Source organism: Mus caroli, chromosome 16, assembly GCF_900094665.2.
Source record: "Mus caroli chromosome 16, CAROLI_EIJ_v1.1, whole genome shotgun sequence".
Lineage (NCBI taxonomy): Eukaryota > Metazoa > Chordata > Mammalia > Rodentia > Muridae > Mus > Mus caroli.
In genome coordinates this window covers 46006394-46019794 of record NC_034585.1, presented here as the reverse complement: position 1 = coordinate 46019794, position 13401 = coordinate 46006394, and the positions used below count along the sequence as shown (strand labels likewise).

Sequence of the window (13401 nt, the reverse complement as noted above, 5' to 3'; positions counted from 1 at the left end):
GAGGGGAGGAGAGGAGAGGGGAGGAGAGGGGAGGGGAGGGGAGAGAATCTGATGGGAAAATTGATACTTTGGTGAAAGATAAACGTTTATATTTGAACAAAAATAGTTCAAATTAATGAAATATTGAACTGGTGGCAATGGAAGCTGAACCTAATGACAGTCCATAAGTTATCTTGAAAGCAGCCATGTGGAGTTAATTTGTCAGTAGGGACATAATTCCATAAATTCATAGTTTAGAAAAGTATGGTATAGATATTGTGTAGGATGGATTGGCATCGTGAAAGATTGGAAACAAAACCAACAATTTGGGAAACCGTGATAGTCTAGTTGCAAGGTAAGAAACCAACATGAGAATGAGGGGCGGGGGGGAGCAAAAAGATGGGGAAGCATTGACTTGCTGCAATGTTGAAATGGAAAGCAAAGAACAGTAGAAAAAGCAAGTGATTGAGACCTAGAGCCTGGCTGATGAGAAGAACTGGGTGTCCGTGACAGAAATGCACAAAGGGAGTGCCCTGCTGCAGGTGAAAGTGGTGGGCTTGATTATACATATGCTGACTTATTGAAAATATGGCCAGTAAGGATCTTTGAGAGAACCACTTAAGGCAACACTTTCAAAAGAGACAGGAGAAATAAAGACATATCCAGGGGATGTAATGGATGCTGTATATGTATCCCACTTGGAAAGGAAAAAAGTAGCACAAATGTTTTAATGCGATTTGAGTTTTCAAAGTAGTTATCTGATATTTTCAGCAGCTTCTAATGTTCTAGGTGAACAAATTCATTTGTTTATGTATTTGTGAATTTTCGGTAACCATCGTGTTCACGAATTTAAGCATATTTCATTATATAGCCAATTAAAATAGCGAGTGCATTGGCCTCTTATTTGTTTCTTCATCTACAAGTCCAGAATGTGAAGGCCTCCAGTAGCAAGAAGCTCAGAGAGGAAGCCTCTGTTGGAAGTCCTCTTCAGGACTCAGGATATTCCAAGTGTCTGCAGCCTGCAGGCCAATGCTTTTTTTCTCCTGTTGTCCTATATGTGGCCAAATCAGCAACTCAGCAGGCACTCTTTGATGGCATCCACACAGTATTTACTGTATAGGACCACAATACAAGAACTATGTGGATGTAGTTATATCCACCTTAAATTAAAAGTGTGTTTTGGAGAGCTTTGAAGTTCAGAGAGAACAGCAGGAGTTTTGCTGCAGCTGAAAATTTTGATTCTCCATAATTAGTAATGCTTACAAGAGTTGCTTGGGCAGAGAAACCACCATGACTTCAGATCAGTTGTGATTTCAAAGCCCTTTTGAGCTACAGTCCATCCTAGGCAACTGGATGAGACCTTATCTCAAAATTTAGCTATACCAATATGGCTGGGGTTTCTACCCAGCCAAAGAAAAATTGCATTGCCTGTGAAGCAGGCATGTTTAATCCCTACAATGTTGCAAAGGAAAAACTTGCACTGTCCATTAGTAAGCATTTTCAGTTAACCTGACTTTTCTCTGCCTTCCCCTCCTCTACTACTTCTATGTCAAGATGTCGATAAGGAAAGTTTAGAAATTTCTACCTTAGCTCTGGACATCTGATCAACGCTGTTCAGGAGGTCATCCACTTGAAGCTGCAGGTCATTCTTGTCTTGTTCTAGCACCAGCCTGACCTGCTGTAAATATTCTACCTGGCCCTCAAGCTCAGCCAGGTTCTCTGCATGTCTCTTTTTCAAAGAGGCAGAGGTTGCCTCAAAGTGTCGTGTGGTCTCTTCCATGTCATGGTGAAGCTTCTGAAATCTTGCTTCCTGTTGCTTAGTTATCTCCATCTGAGCCAAACTGGTCCCCCCTGCCTCCTCCAGCCTCTCATTCAAATCTTCTAGGTCATGGACAAGGTCACCTTTCTCTCTTTCCACCTTGGCTCTAATGGTCCTTTCACTTTCCAGTTCCTCCTTCAAATTTAATATATGAGTCTGGGAAAATAAATAATTTTGACATGAAATAATTACTTGTAACATATTTCTATATGCAACAAGGTTATTACATTAATTTTTGTTTCAACTTCAAAAGCAAACATGACATTTTTTCAGTCCTAATTTATAACTAAAGGAAATTAAACACCTTGAAATTAAGTGATTTTTCTCCAAATCAATACCAAGAAGCATAATTACAATTTTCAGGACTTCTAGATTCCCCAGCCCTAAATTATAACCAGAGTCTTTAAATTGTGCACATGCGGAGGGGGAGATTCTTACTAAAAGAGCCCCCCTCCAAAAAAGGGAAAGTGCAGTAAGGATGTAAGAAGGGATCTGGAAGAAATTGGGGGAAGGGAACCTGTGATGAAAATATATTGGATAAACAAAATCTATTTTCAATAAAAAGGAAACAGGTTTCTCATAAAAAGAAACACTTAAAAAACTTCTTTCATATGCCAAGAAGAAATTTTAAAAGGGGCTTATAAAAATATATCATAGTGACTCATGTATGCAAGAAAAAATCTTTCCATCTGGAATTTGTTTAACCATCTTAATAAAGACTTCAAAACTCTGATCACAGAATAACCACCAATTTAAGCAACTTGCCCTTAAGCAATAGCATCTACTCAACCCTACACACGTGTCAGGCATAGTCCATTGGCCTCTTGGTTTTCAGATTCCAAGTAGTAGATTCACAGTGGTGAATTAGAATTGGTGAAGGAGTGGGAATTACTAAAGTGAATGAGCAGTGACCTTGGATACTATTACAGACAGGGTTATTAGAAAAGAAAAGTATTGATAAAATTTTTAGAACTCTGGACCCTCCAGTGGTAAAAAATTCTGGAAATCTTCATAGAGCCAGTGTATTCAGTGCAGTGAGGGCAGTGATGTTCAATGGCAATGTCTTACATAATTAGGTTCAGGTTAGTGAAGTAGACTATTTAGAAAATATTTCCCTTTACATTAAATAAATTGGCTAAGAGAAAGCTATTTCTCTGGGTCATACCATCTAAGCAATCCACCACTTTTGTAGTCAAGGTTTCTCAGGGAGAATGCTTAAAAAGCTTCAATTTCTACCTACTAGTAAATGTGGTTCTTGATAAGTGGTTATTGAATCTGAAATGTTAATCTCAAATAATACTATGTTTGACTCAAAAACATCAGAAGCATTTCTTCCTAAATAACCTTCAGAGAGTCACTAAGGTACAGAAATGTTTCTTTTGGATAAATTGAAAGTTTTATTTTATTTTATTTTATTTGCAGTAAAGTCAAGTGTCATGTGACGATATGCCCAGAAAGCCCAATGCTTAGTGTTGTTTAAGAAAACAAAGCAACATTCTCAATGAGAATAACTTTCTTATTGGGCTTAAAATATACCAGATGGTAAGCAGCAAAAAAGCATTATTGAGATGTTAATGTGACATAAAATCATTTATATGTATGTATATGTAACACCATGTATGTATATGTGTATAGCCATAACAGTGTTTTTAGTTGCTTTATAACATGGTGATGTAGTATAAAATAACCACTTAGTTTAAAACTTCCACATTGCTATCCATTATCAAATAATGCTTTTGGTTTATGCATAGCTATAGAATCTACTGAATTTTAAATTAATTGCTTCTAACCATAAAAATTCAAACACTAAACTAATGGCACAGCGGATCATGTACTGTTTTTCCCACACAAACATCTTGTTGAATTTAATAATTTGAGCTCAATGTTGTCCAGATTAATACATTAAAAATTATATGGTTGGGACTTAGCACAATGCATAGTTCATCGCAAAAGTTCAAAGAACAAGCTATTTCTTATTATTCTTAGTAAAAAGGAATTTAAGCTTAAGAGGTAATTATCCCTCCGGGGTCATGCATGGTGGGATGCCTTTTGCCTTCTTAATTGCTGCTCTTTACTCTCTGTCTGCTGCTGCCAAGGGTATGGGTTGTGGAGTGCAAACCATCATTCATGGATCTAAACACTAATGTACATAGAGAGTTATCTAATAGTTGGTTACCTGAAGCTCTTTCACCATCTTCTGAAGCTGAGACACCTGGTTCTTCTCATTCTCCACTTTTGAATTCATCTGACACATTTCAAACTCCTTCCTGTTTTGAAAAATATGACAAAGATAATCTATCAGAATAATAAAACATATTTATATACTTTGAAGTTATGGAATAACATATGAATTCCTACTTTAAAAAAAATATAATCATTACATTTACATCTGAAGTCATCATGAGTACTACATAATTCCTGGTCTCTTTCTACAAACCACGATCACATGTTTGGTGTGTGTCCTTCTGAACTTTTCCCTAGGTACTCAACAAATGGTGTGTGTGTGTGTGTGTGTGTGTGTGTGTGTGTGTGTGTTTCTATGTGTATGTCTGTGTAATACCAGAGATACTTCCATTTTCTTTACTGTAGAATCTATAATATTGGATGAATTTTATGTACAGATATATAGCATAACCAGACTCAAACAATCTAAGGGGCATGCTTCTACATGGTCCCACATGGAAATTGCTTTATAATAAGCCTATGACATATATTCAATATTTTCAAACACTGACATACTGCCTACAGAGGCATGGAGTATGATCATCACTTTGCCAAACTGACATAATTTTCAAAATTGATGGCAAAGAAAACCCTGTCATCATCTTCTATCATAGTGTTCCATTACACTCTTAAGGTAAGCCCAAACACATGACATATATAATAAATTAAGAGGAGACTATTAGTCAGGCATCACCAAGAGCAGGCTTGAGGCCAATGCATGCATGCAAATGCAGCTAGAAACTCAAGCTGCTCGATTGACTATTTTTTTAAAGTATGGACCCCAATTTTTATGTTTTTCAGTTGGTCTTATCACAAGTAAAAGAAACCAACCAATTTTTGTAGACACAATTATACCCATAATTCACCTCTCCTTTGCCTTATACCTTCCAAAATTCTCATCTTCCTGGTGGTTTCTTTTTGTTACATCCTGTGGATTATTTTATTTTTGCTACTGTGTAATAGAGTCAATCAAGTAAAACCTCTCCATTTTCCAAGCTTCTAGTCACTGTCTTGGCTCTTGAGCTATCTGGCTCTGGCCTAGAAACCTATTGCTAAATGAAATGAGAGCCTTGCTCCTCCCAGCGCTGAGATTTTCCCAGAATCCCTTGGCAGTTAGTGGAAAGATGCTTACTTCCTCAGCTGCTCTGCCAGCTTCTGCCGGCTGCTCTCCAGGTTCTCAGCACCCTCCTGGTTCATCTTTAACTCATCTTGCAGCTTGCGCTTCTCCCTCTCACCCTTCATTCTGGCTTTCCTCTCCCGTTCAAGGTCACCTTCCAACTGTCGGAAAGAAAGACTGTTGAACCAAATAGAAGGCAGAGTTTATACCACATTTCAGATGTTTAAATTAACCACTTTCTTTAAGGAAAAGGAAAAGTATAAGAACAAATTCTGCAAATGATGCACAGAAGCATTTTTAGGGATTCAAACAGGACTTGGCAAAGTCTGCTGAGACAAATCTACTGAGTTCAATTCCCCAGGATCCACGTGCTAGAAGGAAAGAATCAATTCTCATAAATTATAATCTGAGCCCTGCATGTACCCCATGCACGAATGTACACCGCCACCACCACACAGAAACCAAATAAATCAATGGGTAAGCATCAGTTTAAAAGTTTAAGGAGTTAAATAAAAATTACACAAGTAGGTTACAAAGAAAATTGAGAAATCAATAGTGGGTGAAAGTTCCACAGATTATAGATAAGATCTGTCCTAGAATAACAACCAATATCGAGTGACCAGTTTTCCCAGACACAACATGTTGATTTGGGTTCCGAGACACCAGAAGTGTGGGAAACTGATCTCTTTCATTGATAAGCCTGAAGTCTATGCAAATATGCTAAAGCAGCTGAAATGGACTGGGCCACAGGAGTGTGCATGTGTTTGCTCATGTGCACACACAAATATCTGTAATTTCTTACATTCAGGTTATGTGACTCAGGGAAACCATAAAAATAGAGAAGGGAAACAAGGAACAGTGATAGAGAAAAATAACAGGAAAAAAGTAGATGAATACAAAAGCCAAAGGACTTCTGTCGACAGTTTTATAGAGACCAAGCTATACAGATTAGTGAGAGAATGGTTGCATATACTCTGTCAGCTTGGGTAAAGAAAGAACTGTGAATATATACATCACCCAGCAACTGATGGGAGCAGATAACAAGACCCAATGCCAAACATGAGGCGGAGCCAGTGGGAGAGGAAAGCAGGATCCAGAGGGGACAAGGACACCATGAGAACATGGCCTACAGAAACAACTAAACAAAGTTCAGAGATTCTCCCAGAACCTAAAGGAACAAATATCGACCCTCTATGGGTTTGAGCTAGGTCTTCTGCAAGCACTTTATGATTGTGTAGCTTGGTGTTCTTGTGGGACGCCCAACAATGGGAATGAAGAATGTTTCTGATGTTGTTGCCTGTGCTTAGGACCCCTTTCTTCCTATTGGGCCATGCCATGATATGAGGGGTTTTCCCTGTCTTATTATGTCTAGTTAGGCCATGTTAGGTGCATATCCCTGGGAGAACTGCTCTCTTTTTTTCTCTCCTTTTTTTCTTTCTTTCTTCCTTTCTCTCTCCCTTTTTTCTTCCTTACAACCTTTCATTTTAAAACTAAACAAAGGAGGAGTTGATATGGGGCAAAGGGGAGGTAGGGAGAAGGGGAGGGAGGGGAAGTTGCAGCCAGGATGTAATGTATGATAGAAAAATAAAAAAATGAAAATAAAAAATAAATTAAAAATACTGGCCAAACTTCTAATTTTGTGGTGTACTTGGCAGAACACATCTCCTTTCAAATCGGACAAGAATTTTTCAGAAGTGTATGTATAGATAGAAGACTACATGGACTTATATAACCTTTTAATAGAAGACTGGCCTCAGCACACTCATGGAGCCAACGTGGTCTTTAACAAATCACCAGTTTTACTAAACAAGTTCTCAGGCTGGAGAGGTGGCTCAGTGACTAAGAGCATTTTCTGTTCTTCTGTAAGACCTGAGTTCAATTTACAGCACCCATGTGTGGAGGTTAAAATCTATGTATAATTCTAGCTCCAGGGGTTTAATACCTTTGTCTGGCCTTTGGAAACAGCTACATATACTTAACATAAACCACATTGACATACACACACAAAATTGAACATAATAATAAACTTCCCAAGAATCATGGGGACGAATCAACCAATAAAATACACCACTTTTAATTAATTACCCCAATGTTTTTCTCCCGTTTTTCAGAATTGAACTAAGCCTGCATTTAAGTATCTTAAACTCACACTGTAGTGTTACTTTTTGATGATTCTGGTTCCCATCACTATAAATTTGCAGGCCACTGTGTTAATAAATAAAACACTTCTGGTATCAAAGAACCAAGTCTTCCTAACACCACATGTTTAAAATACAAGTACATGTTTAAAATAAAATAAAACATTTATGCACGGTGGCACATGTCTTTAATCCCAGATCTTAGAAAGCAGAGGCAGATGGATTTCTGAGTTTGAGGCCAACCTGGTCCATAGAGTGAGTTCTTGGGCAGCCTGGGATATACAGAAAAAACCCTGTCTCAAAAAAATAAACAAATAAATAATAGAAAGAATAAAACAATCCTCTATTGGTAAATAATAAAAGGAGTTCACTTTGTTACTGAGTTATTATGTAACTCTTAGGATAAATTAATAAGTAAAAATTAGAGATGCATATATATAAAGACAGACTGCTGGCTAGCCCACTGCTGTTCACTGCACATATATAGACAAAAAGACAGACAGACAGACAGCCCACTGCTGCTCACCACATCAATTTGCTGGGCCAGCTTCAAGTTTGCTTTGCTCATGTTGCTGAGTTTTTCCTCCTCTATGTGAAGTTGCTCCTGGGTTTGTTGCTGGGTCTCCTGAACATCCTTCACTACTCTACTAAGTTTACTGACTTCCTCATTTAGAGAGTGCACCTCCTCAGTCAGGTTTCTGACCTGGGGGAAGATGACAAAGGCAATGTCATTAGAGTCACCCCTGGAAAGCTGATGTAGCACCACAAACCTCTCTCTCTCTCTCTCTCTCTCTCTCTCTCTCTCTCTCTCTCCCTTATAGCTGAAAATACTCAAGAGATATCTAATGTCATCAGTAACGATGTACAAATCTCTAAATTCAATTTTCCCACAAAAATAAGTAAATCCTTACTCTCCCATGGTCAGGAAGTGGAATATTCTGGTCACTAAAGCACAGTTTTAAGCTATTTTGGATCTTATTTCTGTATAATGATATTATTAATGATCATTGAGGATCTGGGGGAACATGTGCTGGCACATCATGCCTCCATGTCCCCATAGTGTAGGTGTTCAAGAAGGGTTCCAGCAAACAGTACATGTGAAGGAAAAAGTTGGCTTCCCCACTGGGATTGTTGACCTATCCGCAAAGGACAGTTTCATCTTGGAGATTAGCTGCTTGTCAAAGGTTTCATTCAGACTCCTCACAAGTCAATCCACGTGTAGACACACAAACTAAAGCCCACGGCTAAAGCAAAAAGCCAAAGTCTTTAACTGGAATTAAGGAGATGGCTTCAAGGCCAGACTCAGAATCATTGCTAAAGCTGGGGATTTAGAAATATCCCAAATTACCTTTTAGCAAAGGCTATTATTTTCAGTCTCATTCCAAAAGTGATGCTCAGAGGCCCAATGAAACCAGTTCGCTCTATTAGATTGTAGGTGCAATAATAGTTCATTCAGGACATTAAAGGGGTCCCATGCATTCAAACTGGAAGTCTGAATAGGAACTATACAATTCATCAGACCTTTTACTTTTCGATGATTCTGGTTCCCATCACTATAAATTTGCAGGCCACTGTGTTAATAAATAAAACACTTCTGGTACCAAAGAACCAAGTCTTCCTGACACCACAGAATGAGTACCTTGTGCTCTGCTGCACACTTCCCCTTCTCTGACTTTGCCAGTATTGCTTCCAGGTCGTAGATTTCCTTCTTCAACTCAGAACATTCATCTTCCAGTTTCCGGCCCCTGGCAGTCATCTCAGAATTGATCTCCTCTTCTTCCTCCACCTGCCTAGAGAGCTCCTTGATTTTGACTTCCAGCTCTACCTTGGATTTAATCAGTGATTCACACTGCTCTTTGGAATTTGCCAGGGTTTCTTGTTCCTGCCACGAGAGATGAGGAGAAAATTGTTGCCAGCAAACTAGAAGTCATCCATCAGCTGGCGACAGTACTGCTTGACACAGTAAGGAGATAATTGCCAGCCCTCCACCCAGGACTTATACCTGCCTTTCATGGGCAGCTGAAATAACATTTCCAGGTTCCTAACCCTCTGGTTGAAAAGTAGAGATGTGTTGTTTTTGTTTGGAAGAGCTTTCCATATTTCAAGCCCATTTAGTAGATTAAGTGAGCTCTTCTAAGGCACTTAATAGAAGCCTGGTGGCCTGAGAGAATTAGCATGCTTCCAAAAGCAAAAAGTGTGCTATTTAAGTCAAGCACCTAGAAATACTGGTGTGGGTGCACAGACTGACAACTGCTTAGAATACTATCTAAGAGATATTATACAATATAATATTTATAACACTATTATATTTATAACATCATTATAAATGCCCTGATGTATTTTGTTTAGTATACATTTCTATAAACTGGGCTAATCAGTACAATTTTATGCATAGGTTGAATTTAGAACTCATAAATTTATTTACAAGTCATTAACTTTTACTATTAATTCCAACTAAAATTTTTGCTTCATTGACTCTGTCAGCAGCAAATTCCACAAATTATACACATAGAACATAAGTCTTGCTTATTTTCCATATCTCAAATGTAATGTCACCAAATATCACTGTTTCTCATTATTCCTATGTTTTACATCAAGTAAAGATGAGGAGGCTTCTGAAGGTTCTATGAATACTACCAGAGAGAGAAAGGTCATCTACACTCTTGCCAAGCTGTGACCATTAGAAGCTATAATAATGACTGGCCTGGAAAGCTACACCCAAAGGGCACAATAGTGGCACAAATTCTATGAGAATAACCAACCAGTTTCTGGTTGAATTTAAAGCCCATTTTGCAAGATGTAACCCACACCTGGTGCCATTAACTAGACCAAAAACCTGCTGCTGGCCAGATCATAGGCTCTATGGGAGAGCCTAGTACTGTTATTTTGCTAAATGAGTGTAGTAATAAACTTCCCCCTAAATTCGTTGTACCCATAAATTAGTGCATCTCTCAGCCTTCATCAGAGAAAGTTCTTCTTGAAGTATATATTAATACAGACACCGACTATTGGTCAACAGGCAGCGAATAAGAGACTAGAGTGCTGATCTATAAATGGGACGTCTATATCACACTCCTTGCAAGGTTTAGAGATTATTATGGAAAAGAGGAAGAAAATATTGTAAGACTTAGGAGGAGTAGACATCTGCTCTTGCAGAGGACCCACATTCAGTTCCCAGAATCCACATGACAGCTCATAACTGTCTATAACTCCAATACCATAGAATCCAATGTCCTCATCTTGGCTTCATGGGTACCAGACATACATGTAGATAAAGCACTCACAACATAGAATAAATAAATAGGTAAATAACTAATAAGTAATATGTTTAATAGAATACTGTGAACGTAGTTGAAGATGAGCCTGGGAGCAAGTGCAGAAGCAGCATTCCTCCCTGGTGTCGGTTTTAGTCCTATCTGGCCTTTAGCCCCAGCCTTGATTCCTGTGATGACTGGCTCTTACCTCTAAGATGCAATAGACTGTCTTCCATCCCTCAAGCTGATTTTGTTCAGTGTTTTGGCATTGCTACAAAGAAGCAAACCAGAAGCAAGACTGGTACCTGGAGTCTGGTCCTGCTGTGGTAGGCCTGATCATATTTGGGTGTGTGGAGGGAATGATTATGGGCATATTTTGAAGTTTTCAGCCAGAAAGACTTTTTGAGTACTCTGATGAAAACAAAAACTTTATTCCCTCAAGCTGCTTTTAGATACTGTTTTTCACGGCAATGGAGATGTAACTTGGTAGGAACTATTAGCTAGAACTTTCAGTAGAGTCTAATGAAAGACCCTCTGGTCCCCAAGTCTGTTCTCCCAAGGGCAATCTATATGCCCATCTCTTCCTTTGTCTTTTGTTACACTGGTTTACTTGAACACCCTGACACTTTCACCCAAGCCACCAACAGAAGCCCAGAGGCAGTAGGTCTTCTGAGCATTGACTTGAACCCCTAAAAATGAGCTAAAAGAAAATTTTTTCTATTCCTAAGTTAATTATCTTGGGTATCTAATTATAGTCAAAGGAAGCCATTACCATCTGCTTCATCTTTCATCTTCAGACCTCACTATGCATCTTAAACTGAAGTGACAGTTTGGGAAATTTATTAGCTATTCATTTACAACACCCAAGTCATGTCAGTTAAGAAGATAAAAAAAAAAAGCATAGAGATAAAAATCGATTTTTTTTAATGCTGTGTAGCTCCTACCTTGACAACTCCAACTAAAAAATAGGGCTCAAAGGGTACATATTGAAAGGATAAAATAATAAACCTAAACCTTTACCAAAGAATCAAAGCATAAAGCCAATTTATAAAACATCACCAGGTCACTTAGTAAATGTCAAAACAAAACAAGAGAAGCTTGCAGGTGTTTGGGAAATATTGAGAGCATCTGGTCTCCCCACCTCAGGCTGACATGAAAAACATCTGTTTACTTCTGTCCATTCAGCATGTGAACAGGCCCTGGGTGTGGCACTCAACACTAAAGAAGGAGGTCAGTCCACTGACCACTACTCCCTTGTTAAGAAGAAAGGAGGGGCACCTTGGCAACTTTATGGCAGCTTAACCGTTTGGAGAACTTTTCTTCTTTCTGTTCATATTCTCTCCCATGGAACCATTGTAAACTGGTAAACAGTTCCCTTAGTTCTCTTGTAGTGTGAGTAAGTAATGCACTAAAAAAAAAATCTTTGTCCTTTTGTACCATTTTGTCTATCTGTATCCTTTAAAAATAAATGATGACAAAATATCTCATAGACCTGTCAATACATTATATTGTCAGTTACAACATGACCTCAAACAGACTTATATGGCTTCTCTGGGATTTGCTTCCATATGTTTTTAATGTCACCCGCAATGGCCAGTAAGATGTTTCTCAACTCTTTTGCTCACTATTCGATTACACAAGCTACACCCTTTTATCTCTTGCATTTCCCCAGGTCTCACAGACCATTCTAGATCTCTCAGATACAAACTGAAAGGCTAGATATGTGGATTGGAAAAGTAACATCCCCTTTAGGCTCATGGGTTTGAACATTTGGTCTCCAGCTAATGGTACTGTTTGGGAAGGCTATGGAACCTTTAGGAAGCAGAGCCTTGCTGGAGGAAGTATGTCTAGAGACTTTGTGGGTTTTAGTGTCTAGCTTCCACTTCCTGCCTTCTCTTTCTGTTTATCATGTGTAGATAAAATGTGATCAGCAAACTTCTGGGATGCTAAGACTGCCTCATTGCTCCTATTATCTTTCCCTGAAGTAAAGAACATTATCCCCCCTGGAACTATAAGCCAAAATGCATCTCTTCTTCCCCAAATTGCTCTTGGTCAGAGGCGTTCTATCACCACAATGGTGCAAAATTAGCTAATGCATCAGATTTCTTCTAAAATTGATACGAAATGGCAGCTTTTTTTCTTAACAGTATGGATCACTAAGTAGATTTGGAATGGGAACCAGGAATTCCTATTTTTTTTAAAATGTGGCTGGTGTACACTAAAGTTCTAGAATAACTGTTCTGCTTAATACATTTCAGAAATGTCAGTTTGGATATAAAGTGTTATGATACAGCCTGATGAGTGTATTGGCAAATAATATCCCAAAACAAAATAATAAATTGTCTCTTTCTGAAAGTAATTATTTATATTTGTTTTCAGTTAGTTTTGTTTTCTGTAGATTGGAGTAGCAAGATCTTCAAATCAAACTAAACATAATTGTATTTGAACCCAGGATTATTCAACCTAGCACTGTGGTTTGCAGAGTTTAATAAAGGTAAAATTGCATCCCTGCCCTTGTGGGTATTTGGGGTCACAGTAATCCAAAGGACTATAGAGAAAGAATGTGAGAGGAGACTGGAAATTGTATAGAGGTGTCAGATTAAAAATGAAGGCTGGTGTGCCAGGAATGGGAATTTAGAAGCTAAAATGCACCTTTTACAGGAGCAGAAGGAACCTCAGAAGGAACACAGCATGTCTTCTTTAAAATAGTGGTTCATATTCCTGGCAAAATCAGAATCATATATGCAGGTTCTTTACATCCATATATCCTCTACTTAACCAAAATATCTGAGAATAAGGCCTTAGTATCTTCTCTCCATCTATACTTTGTTTGTTTGTTTGTTACTATATCTAGGTTGAGAAGGATCTTTA

The 13401-nt window shown here is 38.3% G+C and overlaps 1 protein-coding gene across 1 annotated transcript in view; it reads right to left on the bottom strand.

Moving 5' to 3' along the window:
- Myh15 (myosin heavy chain 15) overlaps positions 1-13401 on the bottom strand; it is a 139567-nt gene that overhangs the window by 51909 nt on the left and 74257 nt on the right. The window contains exons 23-27 of the mRNA XM_021185004.2: positions 8916-9158; positions 7803-7979; positions 5154-5299; positions 3975-4065; positions 1565-1954 (exon numbers count right to left, since the gene is read on the bottom strand). Of these exons, the coding sequence (XP_021040663.1) occupies positions 1565-1954; positions 3975-4065; positions 5154-5299; positions 7803-7979; positions 8916-9158 (1047 nt within the window). The remainder of the gene's footprint in view (positions 1-1564; positions 1955-3974; positions 4066-5153; positions 5300-7802; positions 7980-8915; positions 9159-13401) is intronic.